This window comes from Littorina saxatilis, linkage group LG3, assembly GCF_037325665.1.
Source record: "Littorina saxatilis isolate snail1 linkage group LG3, US_GU_Lsax_2.0, whole genome shotgun sequence".
NCBI lineage: Eukaryota > Metazoa > Mollusca > Gastropoda > Littorinimorpha > Littorinidae > Littorina > Littorina saxatilis.
This window is the reverse complement of record NC_090247.1, coordinates 44,398,940-44,414,040: the sequence shown is the minus strand read 5'-3', so window position 1 is coordinate 44,414,040 and position 15,101 is coordinate 44,398,940. Positions and strand designations below refer to the sequence as shown.

At 39.8% G+C, this 15,101-nt stretch overlaps 1 protein-coding gene across 2 annotated transcripts; it reads right to left on the bottom strand.

Moving 5' to 3' along the window:
• Window positions 1-50: 50 nt before the first annotated feature.
• Window positions 51-13,297, bottom strand: LOC138962467 (transmembrane protein 134-like). Of its 2 annotated transcripts, XM_070334294.1 has the most exons (9): window positions 12,979-13,297; window positions 11,481-11,722; window positions 11,076-11,122; window positions 10,293-10,394; window positions 9,852-9,928; window positions 5,866-5,910; window positions 3,882-3,935; window positions 3,519-3,643; window positions 334-2,106 (listed from the first exon to the last, which is right to left on the bottom strand). In XM_070334294.1, exons 2-8 carry the CDS (start codon window positions 11,685-11,687, stop codon window positions 3,564-3,566), a joined length of 612 nt encoding a protein of 203 aa, XP_070190395.1. In that variant the 5' UTR covers window positions 11,688-11,722; window positions 12,979-13,297; the 3' UTR covers window positions 334-2,106; window positions 3,519-3,563. The 2 variants fall into 2 exon arrangements, with proteins under 2 accessions (XP_070190394.1, XP_070190395.1); XM_070334293.1 differs by having other exon boundaries at window positions 51-3,643.
• Window positions 13,298-15,101: the final 1,804 nt, after the last annotated feature.

The following is a 15,101-nucleotide window of genomic DNA, read 5'->3' as shown; positions in this document are numbered from 1 at the left end:
GGTGTAGCTGAATACGGTGTCCAAATTTGAAAAAGATCCACCGAGAACTTTGGCGTTGTGATGTGGTGTAGCGGCTATGGTGTGTCGGTATGGGGGCCCGGGTAGCTGAGGTGGAACCAAAATAGCTGAGGTGGAACCAAAATCGGTTCCGCGCTGCGCGCTGAGAGCACGTGTTGAAATATCGACCAGGTTGTGTCGTGTCCCGGGTCTACCTGAATATGCCCACCAAATTTGAAGCAGATCCATCGAGAACTTTGGCCGTGCATGGCGAATACACAAATATACAAACACACAAATACACAAATACACAGATACACAAACACACACACAGACACAAGTCGTATATATATATAGAAGCAATCAAGTCAAGTTTGTATTCTCCCTACAAAGAAGTGTTGCATGCATAACTTCAATCTGCTGAATCAAAATAGTGCTGAGTAACAACAATCTGTGCAGCTCATCAATATGTTTCCTTCAGCTATTCCATAATTTATAAAAGTGTGTGCTTGATTAAAAGCTTGTACCAAAGTGAGATTCCAAAGATGCAAAAAAAGAAAAATGGCAAAAATTGCTTTTAATCTCTCTCTCTCTCTTTTCCCCCCATCTCTGCCCCCAATGAAATACTGGAACCTTAGACAATATGTGTACAACCAATTTTGCTTTTAAGCGTTCTGATGAAAACAACAGTACATGTAAAATCCTCCTACATCAGACAGTTCTTGTGTGCCCCCAATAATGCAAAATTATCGCAAAAACAATGCATACAACTGGCACAATAATTAGATCAAAAGCAAATCCAGATCAGCTTTCACACAGAGTAAAAGCCATGAACAATGAGAAGCTATTGTGACACACACAAGACTGAAGCAGTTGTAAAATTAATCTTTGTGTGGCTACTGCCATTTTCACTGTGTAATCATAAGCTTGGCAAAAGCAAAACCCATTTGTATGCATCTGGATGGATGGACGACAGATGGACATGTCCACACATACATGTACTCACAAATATAACTACTTTGTAACTTGTTAACAGTGCCAAGGTGGGTGGGTAATGTTTTCTGTGATGTTCAGGGAACAGTCAAATGTTAAAACTGAAGTATTTCTGGATCAAACACCTCAAACTGCCTTAAAACTGTTCATCTGAATTCATAAGAAAATGTAAACTTTGATTCTGTTAGGTAAGACAACAAAAACTTCTTTTTTTTTTTTAAATCTGCCAGAAACATGTTCTACTTGCTTCGCACACAAATAAAAGAAAATGAACTATCAAAAAAGGTATGTGACAAAATATTAAAACTTAACTTTCATTAACATTGTATCAACTCAATGTAGCAGAAATAAATAAACTGCACTGCTTGGTAGAACGGGACTATGCTCAACACTAAGTGTAAGGCTCATGAGCTCTAAACAGCTTTACATACACAGTGTACATTGTATCACATACATGTACATATACATGAACAATGTATGACATGCACACTAAGACAAGATGGTTTTGGGTTACTCTTATTGGCACTGTCTAATGTTCTAAATGCTTCTCTGCTAATATTATGCAAGGAGCCATAATCGTAGGGTCAAGTCTCCAATACATGCACAGTTACAATTACATGTATGCCTAAATTATGACAACTTCTCAAAGAAAATATTAAAGAAATACCTAAGTTCAATAATCAACATAGTAATAACAATACATAGTACAGGATTGTACAAGACCAAAGCATTTCTACTCAACATCAGATCATTTGACTGAATACTTAAATATCTACAGCAATAGTAAAGGTCAGATCTGAGACTGAAAGTGTACACTCTTTACAAGCTGATATTTCTGCAAAGCTATGAACAACATTTGTTCAGAAATAATGCCCTGTCTGAAATCACTGGCTAACCCGTTGTACGCACAGATTAAGATAACATGAAACAAGGTAAAGAAGTAACAAAAATATACTCGCGATAAAAGAACCAAGATTTCTTGTCATTTCGGGTCAACAAAATTTAAAAGAAAAGATATCCCCGTTGTTGGTTTTTTTCACTAGATAATGCCAGCAGGCCAATCCCAGGTGATTTGGGTCATGAGCCAAAATATGTGGGTCTTTCACTCTTTGACAACTGTTGAAAAACACAAAAACATAAGATCACAGACTAAAAACTAATGCAGCTTTCATAAGTACAAATATAAACACAATTTGACTGACACCATGAAAATAGCAACCTCAGCATGATTTTTTTTAAATATAAATGGCGATGCAAAAGCTAAAAACAAAGAACACAAAACAAGATTCTTCAAACATACTGAGATCATTTCATGAATAAAACACAACCTTTAAATAAATAATAATATCTTAAACCCAAAGAATCACTCAGATCCAATGCCAACAGTAAAAGCAACCAACAAGCAGCAGAAACAGGGTTGTTTTCCAAACACAAGCAACAGCATATGATATAGGAAATATCGTGATGAAAAAACAAAAAAACAAAATCAAGAAAAGTACTCATTTCTATTCTAGTAATATCAGTGCATTTAAAATCATATACCTTTTAAGGCTTTGATAATACCCGTCCACACAAACAAATAGGAACTCTTTAAAAAAAAAAAGCACAGTCACAATAATACATTCAAATCAAACACACACACACACACACACACACACACTCTCTCTCTCTCTCTTCACCCCCCCCCCTCCCCAACTAACTCACTCTCTCTCTCTCTCTCTCTCTCTCTCTCTCTTTCTCTCTCTGTCTCTGTCTCTCTCTTCATGCACTAAAAATCAAATGACAACTCATGTCTTACAAGTACTGTGAAGGAGAATAGAAGAGGTCACTGAATCAGAAAAGAATTCACAAAAGTGATAGATGACATCGAGAAGCAAAGTGCTTAGAAATTCCACTGGATCCAAAGAAAATCACTACATGTAATTCGAAATCAAAAGTTTTCTATCCATCAAAAAAGATATAACAAATTTAAAATTCAATAATAATAATGATGTAGAATCACGGCCTCAGAACCAGACGACATTTGCCTGCTCAATTTTGCTAAGTATTTCAAAATAAATCCATAAAGTTGCCCACAAGAAAATGTCAACCCCTACTTGACCAAAACAGTCTTTCATTTCTTTTGTTGCCAATAACTTCCTCAAACTTTCCCTACACTGTAGAAAACACTGAACTACAGATAGTCACTTCAAAGACATCATAATGTCTTGTGATTTGCAACAGGTTGTGGTTCCTCTAAAACCTAAACCCATTATATAAAGCCAAACTACAATAAGTAAGTACAATATGTAAAGCATTGTGATTGTCACTGCTAACAAAAAATGTTATTGGCAAGTGACAGTCAGTCTCTACCTACCTTTATAATATCACACAATTGTCTGCTTTAACTTGAACTTTTTCTACAAAAGAATTCACAATGACCTGTTTTTGTTTTGTTTTTTCACAGTCACGATAAAAGACCTGGACAGTGATCTCAGTTCTCAGTTCCTTTTTCTACAGGATTGTGACTCCCGACACTTGCAACATACTTAAAGGGATACCAATTCGTTGCCGCACATGGCAGGCAGCCTGTGTTATCGCAGCGCAGGCAAATTACTGAAGTGAAACCCTGGTCGTCCAATGGCTGCACAGTAGATGTAGATAAAGTGGTAACCTGAAAAGACATGCATACAAATATAAATTATAGTATAAAAAACACACACACGAACATAAAGAGTACAGAAGACATGCATACAATTAAAAACAGTACAGAAGACCAGTACTAAAGAGACCAAGTAAATGTGTTCATTAATACAACAGATGCATATGTTACATATATGGAACGGAAGTGGAACGCACCCTCTGCCTCAAAACCTACCACCCACAAAAAAGCATAAAACAGAATAACTCACCACCAGGAATGAGACAGAGTGTGCCAATGACAATGATGACGATGCAATGGTAACCTGAAATGAAATCACCATGCTCACTTAATAACCTCCTCCACTCCATTCTTCATTCCAAAACACAATATAGGATACATCCATATGTCTGTTCGCTGTCAAAGAAATGAGACTTTAAATCAATAATAAAGAGATTTTTCCATGTCCTTCATCACCGTGAAACAGACGTAAAGGAAAGGGTATATGACTTGACATTTGAGAGAAACAGGGATGTGACTCCGAACAGCACAAGGAGATTTGCCGTCTTCACTATCTTATTTGAAATTAAACTCTATCCGCAGACCAACAAGACCCCTAAAACATGTGTAGATTAATTTTCGTGTCAAGAACAAAATTAGTATTGGTGTTAATATCAGGGGTGTGCCTTAACTTTTTTGGCTACCGGCCAGGCGGGCCGGTAAGTCAAAATTTGAACCGGCCCCCCCAAATCCCAACAGGCCCCCAACCTGCCCGGATTTCTTACAACCGCCTCAGCGGCTCGTCGCGTGCTAAGCACATACACAAAAGACGTACATTCATACTTATAATGCATACATGTGGATTTGCACTACTAATAACTACCACAAACACACACAAGACTTGATGACTAAAATGCTATATTTTAATATAATGATAATTAACCTTGTTTTAATAAAGAATTCAAAATAAAAGCCGCCACAAAGAAACAAGAAATCAAAACAACATTCACACCCTGTCACACAATCACACACTAAACCTCACTGAAAGTTACCCCCTTTATGTACCCCCTACCACACAATTTACAAAATAATTTACTATGGAACTTTACTTACCACCTAAACACACACACTTTAAAAAAAAAGTAAATCAGCAAAATGGTTTTTTTTAATCATATTTTTCGTTGTGTGAAAACAAGTATAAAAAGCTGAAGACAAAAGTTTTTTTAAGTTGCTTTCTTGGTTTTTTTTCTTTTTCTTTATGATGACACGGTCAAGTGAGGCGGAGGGGGGTAGCTATCTAGCCAATGTGTCTGGGCTTGATTGGTGGTAGTCCTGAGTCCTTCTGAAAGTGGGGGAGAGGGGGGGGGGGAGAGGGAGGGGGGGGGTGAGTGGGCAGTAGAGAAGTGACAGATTTTGAGATCGCCCGCGAGAGATCTTTGTTCGCCGGCCGTTCCCATTGACTGCGTTGCCTAATGACTTTATGCTTTCGCGAAATTTGAACCCGCCCGGCGGGCGATTTCAGAGGAATTTTGAACTCGCCCGAGGTGATTTGAACCCGCCCGGGGCTGTCGGGCGACCGCTAAGGTGCAGGCCCGTAATATGTTTCTGCATTGTGATGCAAATTAGAGACATAGATTTGCTTATACTTGTTATTTTTCCTATTTGTGGATTAATATTGATAACACAGATGTGCCACAATCGTTAATGTAAGTCAACGGCGCCATTTGTGCGGCAACGTTTTCGCCGGAGGCGATTGAGAGAAAAATCCCACTGTTGTCATTATTTAAAAAAAAAAAAACACACCCAGAAACAACAACTTCACAAATTGTTAAGTTTGATATTATGTGTGTGCTCAACTCATGGGCTGTATAACCGCACACAATTAATTAACCTTAAATTCCATGTCATAAATGTAAGTATCGAACCAAAAAGCTTCAGCAGTTTAACATTATGCCTCTACTCCAAACTAAAGTAAATATTGATTTAATTGATGTAAGAATGCAAATCGGCTCTACTGCTGAATTCTTCCACTATGACATTCGAACACAGTTTCATTTTGAAACTATTTAAAGTCGAAAATTATGCGCAGTCCAAGACAATGCAAGTGATTTCCAGGTGGAGAGATGTGGTAACTTTCCAAAAGTCTGATAGTTAAATAAATGTTCTCTATTTCTCATTTCAGCCACTCCATCTCCTTCCCTTTTCAAGGCAGCCACAGCCTGTTTATAGCTAATTGAATAAAGAAGACTACTTGCCTGACACTGGTGACAAAGCAATGCCAATTCCAACGATGATCAGAACTGAAACAAAGTGAGATCCAGACCTTTAGAGATAACCAGCAAAGTAAACACACACATACACACAAACCTAAACTCACAAACCTAAACACACACACACACACACACACACACACACACACACACACACACACACACCAGGGATGGCCAAATCTCAAAATTGTAACTCGCCAGCCGGGCGAGTAACTTCAAGAAATTCACTAGCCCAGCAGAAATTTCGCTGGCCCGGTACATACCACAGTTGATCTGAAGTGGCTTTAAAACCCAATATTACAACCAAAAGGGTCGCATTTGACCAGAATTTTCATTGGCCAGCCAGGCGGTTTCTACTAGCCCGGCGGATTTTTTGGCCATCCCTGCACACACACACACACTCCAAACAAGACAAGCTAAAGTCGGCCATTTTAACAAGCCACTTTTTATAAAACACTTCGAAAAGAACACCATTAATTTCCTAGGCATCTAAACATGTAATGAGTTTTATAAGATTTCTGAAGTACTACAACTAAGGTTCCCTGTTACAACAACAACAATATTTATGAAATTCAGAAAACAATACAGGTCCTTGAAAACATCAACCTTGGTTATCATGAAAGGGCAGGGGTCAAGACAGAAACAATAACACTGGTACCAATGACTCACAGTCTACACAGAATAACATTTGTCTTAAAGGCCGAGGTCCAACAGGCCAAAATACCCATGGGTCTAGGCGGAGCCTATTTTCAGTGACCGACAGGTCTCAAGTTACCAAGTCTGGTGGATGCAGTGGCCAAGGCATTCCGCTTGATTAAACAAGCGAACAGCAGACTGCATACCTCTCCTTGGTGTGTGTGCCTTTTCGTGCCTTTCTTGTGAACCTCTGTAAACTCCCGTTATGTGTGTGTGTGTGTGTGTGTGTGTGTGTGGTGTGTGTGTGTGTATGTGTTTGTGGTACAGAGGAACCCCCCTTTTAAGACCCCCAATTTAAGACTTCCTCCCTTTGAAGACCTTGTTTTTGCAGACTTTCTGTTCATAACCTGTGTAGATTTACCCCCCTTTTAAGACTCCTTTTGAAGACCTGATTTTCACAGATTATTGGAGGTCTTAAAGAGGGGTTCCACTGTATTCACCTTTTTTTCTGACGGTTATTTGAAAGTATTATTAGTGGCAATCATTTATTAACACTAGCAATAAATCCGCTGAGTGCAGATTACACACACACACACACACACACACACACACACACACACACGCATGCGTGCATTTGTACACTGAGCACATGGTGAAAGTTATACTGTGCAATACACTGACACAACCGGTCAACCTGACTTCATGTTGCAGACTGAAGAGTAGAAATATCCTCTCTCTTGGTGCAGAACCTGAGTGGAAACTCGCACCAACAATCGGATGCCAAGAACTTGAGGGACCATCTACAGAGTTAAATGTGTCACTGCTTTCTGTACATGCATGTTTGAATGTTTCATCCAAGACATTGGCGCCACTATGTAGCTCTGTGTCTTGGTTTTACAGTTCCCAAGGTATCAAGGTCGGTACCGTTTTCAAGAGGAGTAGGTCAGTCTAGCCCGCTTTTGGAACAATGGAACCCTTGTTACACAAACCGACTGCATTCTCTAAAGAAAATATCTTGACCATTGTCTTTGCCATAATAAGCCAAATGTAAAGTCTGTGAATCTAACAAGTTGAAACTGACTTGTTAGACACCCTCATTTTGAACAGAATGTATAGTTTGCGGTTGTTAATTACAAATGTGACCGTTGGCTTCAGGTTGACCAGTAAATCCAGATACATAACGGCACTGTGAGCGTGCATTTCGCTCCCCCAGCCCACATGTTTGGTTTTGTCTGAGACTAACTAGGTCACCAAAATTTGAGGGAAGAGGAGAAATTTGGTGGGAAAACTTGCATTTAGTCAGAAAAGGCATGGTGTCGCGTCGTGGCCGGAGGAGAATAGCTTTGTGACTAATAAAGTTTTAATTAGATAGCAGAGGATCACTATTAACAGCTATTGTGTTTTCAGCGTAGCAATAGGGCCCGATATTTAGACGAGACAAGTATAATGCCGACGAGCATTATACTTGTTCGAGTCTAAATATCGGACCCTATTGCTACGATGAAAACACAATAGCGTTTATATAGCTATTCTGACATTAAATTCTGTGTTAAAATCATGTTTTTGTCAGCAACAAGTACCAGAATGGTCCATGTCGTTGATTGCAGACGACGGTTCCCTTTCCTCATGAAGCCACGGAAATAACCGAACATTGAAAAACCCACGGACATGTATTACGGAGAAAACTCGAGATAACCGGATGTTTAGCTCTACGTCAATATACTAGGAATCATATGACGTCATGACGTATCATGCTTGCCTACGTAGATTGTATGTTCGAAAGTCTGACTTCTGTTGGGAATTCGCGTGGTGAAGACTGCGGTAAATCAGTAGATGATAAGAGAACAAGGATTGTCTCAGAAGAAACGACTAAATGTTTCAGACCGGTAACTTCATTTTAACATTGCACTATACAATGGACGTTCTATGTGACAGGAGAGTTTGCTGATTTTGTGTTAAACATTGGAGAGATCGTCTGCTAGAATCAGAGATAGGTCGCTTCAGATTGCAGCTTCTGGAAATTTGCAAGGTTTGTTGCCTGTTAAAGAACTGGATTTTACACGTTATGTATGTCATGGACAGTAAGCAACAACAAAAACACACACAAAGCAAATGGCATCGTCTGTCGACTAGTCACAGAAACAAACCTGGCAAGGTATGCGTGTACTTTATACACGTGGAAGAAACCGGAACCATGCGTCTTTGTTATTGACAATATACTTTTGGATATTGAGAAAAATGGCCGACTTCCGTAGCATTATGCTTTGATGATCGGAAGAGACCATCCAATCACAGCCCCCGAATTCCCCCACGTGTTCATCAGAATAGCTATATAGCTGGATGTTGTTGAATATGATATCTGTGACAGACAGGGATTACGACATTTGCCGCAGAGTCGCCTGAAGAGTGGTGTTTTAGTGTGTGAAAAAGTGAAGAAAATGTCTTTCATGAGTCATGAGTGCTTGGTTCCAACGTGCGTGACTGTGACACGCGGTGTTCTACCGGAAACATCAAGCAACGCGTACAATATTATTTTCTCTGGAAAAGTCTGCCATAAATTCAAGACATTGGTACCTATCTCACGATCGTATTCATCCACAAAATAACTTCAGCTTACTTTTTCAGCCCAAGAAGAAAACGGTTTTTTTCGGATGGATATGTTTCACTTTAAAAAAAGTAATATAAACCAAACTAACATTTGAAACGTGCAGACTATCTTTGAAATGATTTATTCATTACAGAACGATCATTGAATCAGGCAGATTAGCCAGTGGTGTCATGTGGCATCCATGGCGGCTGCAATAGCGCAGAGTGACCGGAACTTTGGGGTCAGGCAACATCTGGTAAACGTTGTGTTGCGGGTGTGTGTTGCTGAAAAGGAATGAGCGGTGCGTGGACATTATCTTTCTCGTGTCTTTAGCTCCGCCCAGTCCACCACTACTGACAGCCGTTTGATTTTGAATTCAAATTTGGTGAGTGAATTTTTTTTCTGAAAGTATGTTATCAAGGGCTTATTATACACACTTTTTGGGGTGCATGTACGGTGTACACCTTGAAATGTTTGCCTGACAAAAATGGTGCTTTTGAGTTTGGTATAGACAGAGCATTTTTGAAAATAATATTTCAAGCGAGAGCTCATTTCCTGAAAAGGGTTGGACATTAGACTGAAGTGCCACGCGCCGCTCTGCTTTTATACCCGACCCTCGGCCTTTAAGTGCTGCTCGATGGGAGCAACTGCTTCTCACTGAAAAGTGTGTCTGTTTTCTCAAAAATAAGCAACTTCTGAGGCGGTCTTTACTCTACCATTCAAACAATAAAAAGCAGTGCCGACTTACCGATGCCCAGGACCATAAGAATGCCAGATCCCAGCACTAGCCTCCAGTTCTCCCTCACTTTGGGGTGATGCACCCAACTGCTCAACAGACACACAAGACACTTACAACACATTATGCAAGCAGAGGGAACTTATTGCTATGCTGTAACAGATTTATTTGTTCTTCAAATCAATGAAAGAACTTATTTTAACTCCCACATGTATTCCAGATTCACAGTGGCTAAATCTAAAAGGATCTTACAACAATAGTGAAGAACAAGTATGCCTGGCAAGACATTTGTCCTGACACTTTTCTGTGACAAACAGAAAGAAAGGCAGTCGTAGTGTAGTCTCAAACAGGGATGGCCAAATCTCAAAATTATGACCTACATATGTGATATAATTGAAAGAAATGCTATCTGGATAATTTACACTGTGAGTTTGCTAGACTACAAATACCTACCTGTCATACTGATTGTAGGAAAGTACAGACAAATTTGTCATGTCAGATGCCACACTGTGAAAAGACTGCATGGACAGGGAAGGTTTCACAGTGCTAACATACCTGAAAAGTAAAACAAAACAGTCATGGGTAAGTTTACATTGATGGATAAAAGATCAATTCACCACTACCAGTGCAACATACAATAATGTTTCATCAGCTGGGGACTTTGGTCTCTGCTACATGTACTTTAGTATTTAATATGCTGATATATGTACATGTATATATATTATAATACTTCTTCGTCTTCTTTGGCGTTCGTGGGTTGCAACCCCCATGTACACTTGTAAGCATGAATGCGCTTTTACATGTATGGCAGTTTTTCCCGCTATTTAGACAGTCATACTCCAATTCAGTACATGCTGGGTGTTCTTGTGTTTCTATAACCCATCAAACTCTACTCTGACATGGATTACAGGATCTTTTTATGCATACTCAGTCTTGTGCTTGCGCGTACACACGAATGAGGGTAAGGCACTAGCAGGTGTGCACACAAATTGACTTGAGAGATAGGATAATCTCCACTCTTAACACCCACAGACGCGTCCCGGATTCAAACCATGTCTCTTCCACACAGAAGGCCGACATCCTAACCACTGGACTACTCGCCTGTCAAATATTCTACTTAATATCACTTAGGTAAGATTAAGTTGGAGTTGGTGAGACACACACACACACACACACACACACACACACACACACACACACACACACACACACACACACTAAAAACTGGATTCTTACGGCGAAGATCTTGGCGACAGTATGAGTGGATCTTTGTGTGCCTCCAGCTGTCAGCGCAATGGAACAAGAAAAAAGTACTCAGAGTTATCCTTGGCAGATGATTACAAAATTTAGTTGACTTCAAACACAGAGTCATAAACATAGAGGAAAGATTCACACATACAGACATACACACAGAGCTAGTGATTAAGTGAAGCCATTACATTTTGCTGTCATTTTTTTCTCTGAAACGCTAACCGTGCTTGTATCATATGGGTACAACTAGAGACTGCAGAGAAAGGCAGAATCGTGTTAAAATCATCAAATTAGCTTTAAATTACGATACAAACTTAGCATGACAAGTATCTTTCCCCCTGCACATAAATTGTCCAAATTGTAACATCAGTCAGAGTCCGGGCCACATACCTGAAAGTCATACATAGGAATTTCATCGGTGTCTCCTGAACTAAGGCCAAGCTTTGGTCGCTGTATGGGCGTAGAACCAGCAGTGGCTCCGTATGCCCGAAGTGTGTTCTCTGCCGATTCATCATCAAAATCATGGAACATGTCATTTGCAGCAAACAAGTCATGACTCTGTGCCTGAAGCTGCGGCATCTGTCCGCCGTATGCCATCTTCCAGTGTCACTTGGTTTCACCCAGTAATTATCCTGCAAAAGGGGACAGAAAAAAAGATACACATTTTTAAAAGCACCACACTGTTAACATTAGGTAAAGGCTACACGCCCTCCGAGTGTATACAGGATCCATAGGACTGTATACACTCCGACAATGAAAAGCTCTGTTACATCTGTAAGCCAATGAAATGCGCCCTTACAAGTTGTTAATGTTAGGATCGAAGTAGCCAATGAAAAGCAATCTGATATATATTATTGACTTCCGCCATTTTAGTGTGTGGAATGTATACAGGGCTGGCACTCACATGGTATTTCTTCTTCTGCGTTCGTGGGCTGAAACTCCCACGTACACTCGTGTTTTGCACGAGTGGAATTTTACGTGTATGACCGTTTTTTACCCCGCCATTTAGGCAGCCAAACGCCGTTTTCGGAGGAAGCATGCTGGGTATTTTCGTGTTTCTATAACCCACCGAACTCTGACATGGATTACAGGATCTTTTTCGTGCACACTTGGTCTTGTGCTTGCGTGTACACATGGGGGTGTTCGGACACCGAGGAGAGTCTGCACACAAAAGTTGACTCTGAGAAATAAATCTCTCGCCGAACGTGGGGACGAACTCACGCTGACAGCGGCCAACTGGATACAAATTCAGCGCGCTACCGACTGAGCTACATCCCCGCCCTACTCACATGGTATACAACCACTTCTAGGTCCAGAGTCGAAACACACTCAAAGTGTGTTCCAAACTCCAACAGTAAACTGCCGTGTAGCATCAGTTTTTGTGTTTGTTTTTTTGTCCCTAGCGTACTCGTTGATACTATGAATTGAAAATGAAGCGTTCCTCCACTAAATGGCATCAAATGACACGAGTGTTGATGAGCACTGTTCTCTGATCTTTTATGTACACTCCGAGAATGTAATCTACATTACAGTAAAGGCCATGCAGTATCAGATTGTTTTTGTTCTTTGTACTTTCTGATAATCAACTGCTCTGTGTTTCTATCGCAAAGTGACGTGTAGCCAGTGCATTAATGTTATGCAGCAGTAACAAAAGTTTCACTTGTACAACACATGAACATGTCATATAGGCTTGCATTCTGACTGACCCAACGCATCCTCATTAATCGTATGGGCAGCTGTATTGATCCAGTCTAACATCTGACAACCTGATCAGTCCTTTTGGTCGTCTGCATGATTGTTCATTTGTTGCATGAAACCGTGGTCTGCACAGGAATAGTGCAACTTGAACTCTCTATATTCTCCGTTGCATTTTCCTTAACTTACTCACCTGTGTATTTGTTATGGCGTCAAAAGTCGTTTGGAATGTATGATGAAAACGATTGAGGACAGAAGATAAGAATAAAGTCACTATCAAGTGCTATCACTATGACTATCAGACCTCTCGATCTCTGGACGGAATTTTACAAGTTCCTTGAATATGCGACACTAAACTACAGTTTTAACCATGTCTTTTCCTCTGACTCTTCTATCATATTAAGAGCTTCGATTTCCAAAATCTTCTGACCAGAGAGTGTCTTATGCAACCCGAGAAGGACGCAAACACTGGTCAGTTGTAGCAACTGAGAAACCAACTCAGCCATGTTGAAAATTCAGGCCGCTCATACCATCGCACAAATAATCCACTTTCGCCGCTGCTAACACAAACAATATTGGGTGTGGGAGAGAGAGGGGGGGGGGGGGTTTACAAGATGGGGGTGGAGATGTAAAAAGGATCACGAAGGGCGTAAACTCTGCAGATGTCCCTCTAACAATCAGAGTTAAACGTGTGCAATGAGAAAATGGGATGTCATTTGGATGTGGGGAATGTCTCAGTCGCGGTGTTGGCTGCTGCAACTCGCCTCTTCCGTCTTTTGAAATGTTCTAAAGCATTTTCAATATCTCCGAGGCATTATGTTTTACTTTTTTAAATGAAAAACAACCATAGCACTACACACAATGCGTATAAAACATTGCAAACTTCTGTGTACTGTACATTTCGCGCTGCACTGTTCCATTAAAAAAAATGCATTTCGTCTACTTTCTGTATTTCAAACAGAATTTACAACCCTTTAAGTAGAGATTTTGTAATCGTTTTCTGTTTGTATTAATTTTGTGCAAAATACCGAACTGGTTAATCAGTTTCGGAACTCGCCTGTGACCTTGTGTGAAGCCGGTCAATTAAGGTTATCGAATGTTGGTAAACATATTTTTGACACCGTAGGCGATAAGAATGCGAACTATGAAAGCTATGCTTGCTTTCATCTCTGAAATGTATTGATGTCTATGAATGTGGGGAATGAAAAATGACGACCGCGAAATTGAGGGGGTAGGGTTGGAAAATAGCCTGCAACTGATTTCATTTTATGGCATGGGACTGACTTGATGTTCACATTTTCACCATAGCTCTAGAAATAAGTGGGCTATAACATATCACATTTTAAGGCATTTGGAATATCTCTGAGGCATAATATTGTTTTTACTTCTTTAAATGAAAAATGTCAATAGCGCTCACAAAATTCATATAAAAAAACCCTCTATAAAACATTGCACACTTTTTTTGTACTCAGTGTACATTTTTTGCTGCATTCCATTCAAAAAATGCATATCTTCTATTTTCCGGATTGTAAACAGAATGCACAACCCTTTTAGTATAGGATTGGTATCCTTTTCTGTTTGTGTTTTTGCAAAACACTGACTGAAGTGGTTACAAAGTCTCGGAACTCACCTGTGACCTTGTGTGAAGGTCAAGGTCATGAAATGCTGGTAAACATTTTGTTGACATCGTAGGGTATAAGTATGCGAACTATGAAAGCTATGCTTGCTTTCATTTATGAGATGTATTGATGTCTATGAATGTGGGGATTGCAAAATGACGACCGCGAAATTTAGGGGGTAGGGTTGGGAAACTGCCTGCAGTTTCATGTTTTTGGATGAGACTTGATATTCACATTTTCACCATAGCTCGAGAAATGAGAAAGCTGCAACATATCAAGTAGTAAGGAATTCCGAATTTTGTTGAGGCATGTTGTTACTTCTCTATATGAGGACAAATGTAATTGTGCTAAGTAAAATACATTTAAAAAGACGGTATAAAACATACCAAAGTGATTTAAAATGACATTTCTTGCTATGTTCTAATAGGTATAACATTCACTTTAACCCACAATTATCTAGCAAGTGGCGCTACTACATTCGTACTGTCGAATATTAGCCGTTATCTTTATGTACCCATTTTCACAAAATCAGACAACACCTGGTTATTTAAAAAAAATCTTAAACAAAACAAAAGTGCATGGGACTAGAAAAGTTCTCTGCAGATATGTAATGTAGACAGAATGGTCTTTCTCCCACAAAAGTATAAAAAAAAACTTCGAATAACTTTGACCATAACTAGGCAGTACTCGTCATAAT

What these genes read in the sequence shown, in the direction of transcription:
- LOC138962467 (XM_070334293.1), bottom strand. Translation starts at nt 11,687, where the DNA reads ATGGCATACGGCGGACAGATGCCGCAGCTTCAGGCACAGAGTCATGAC. An exon ending in TTCCTATGTATGACTTTCAG is followed by an intron (nt 11,123 to 11,480) that starts GTATGTGGCCCG and finishes TTGCGCTGACAG; the next exon opens with CTGGAGGCACACAAAGATCC. An exon ending in TCTTATGGTCCTGGGCATCG is followed by an intron (nt 5,911 to 9,851) that starts GTAAGTCGGCAC and finishes ACTTTGTTTCAG; the next exon opens with TTCTGATCATCGTTGGAATT.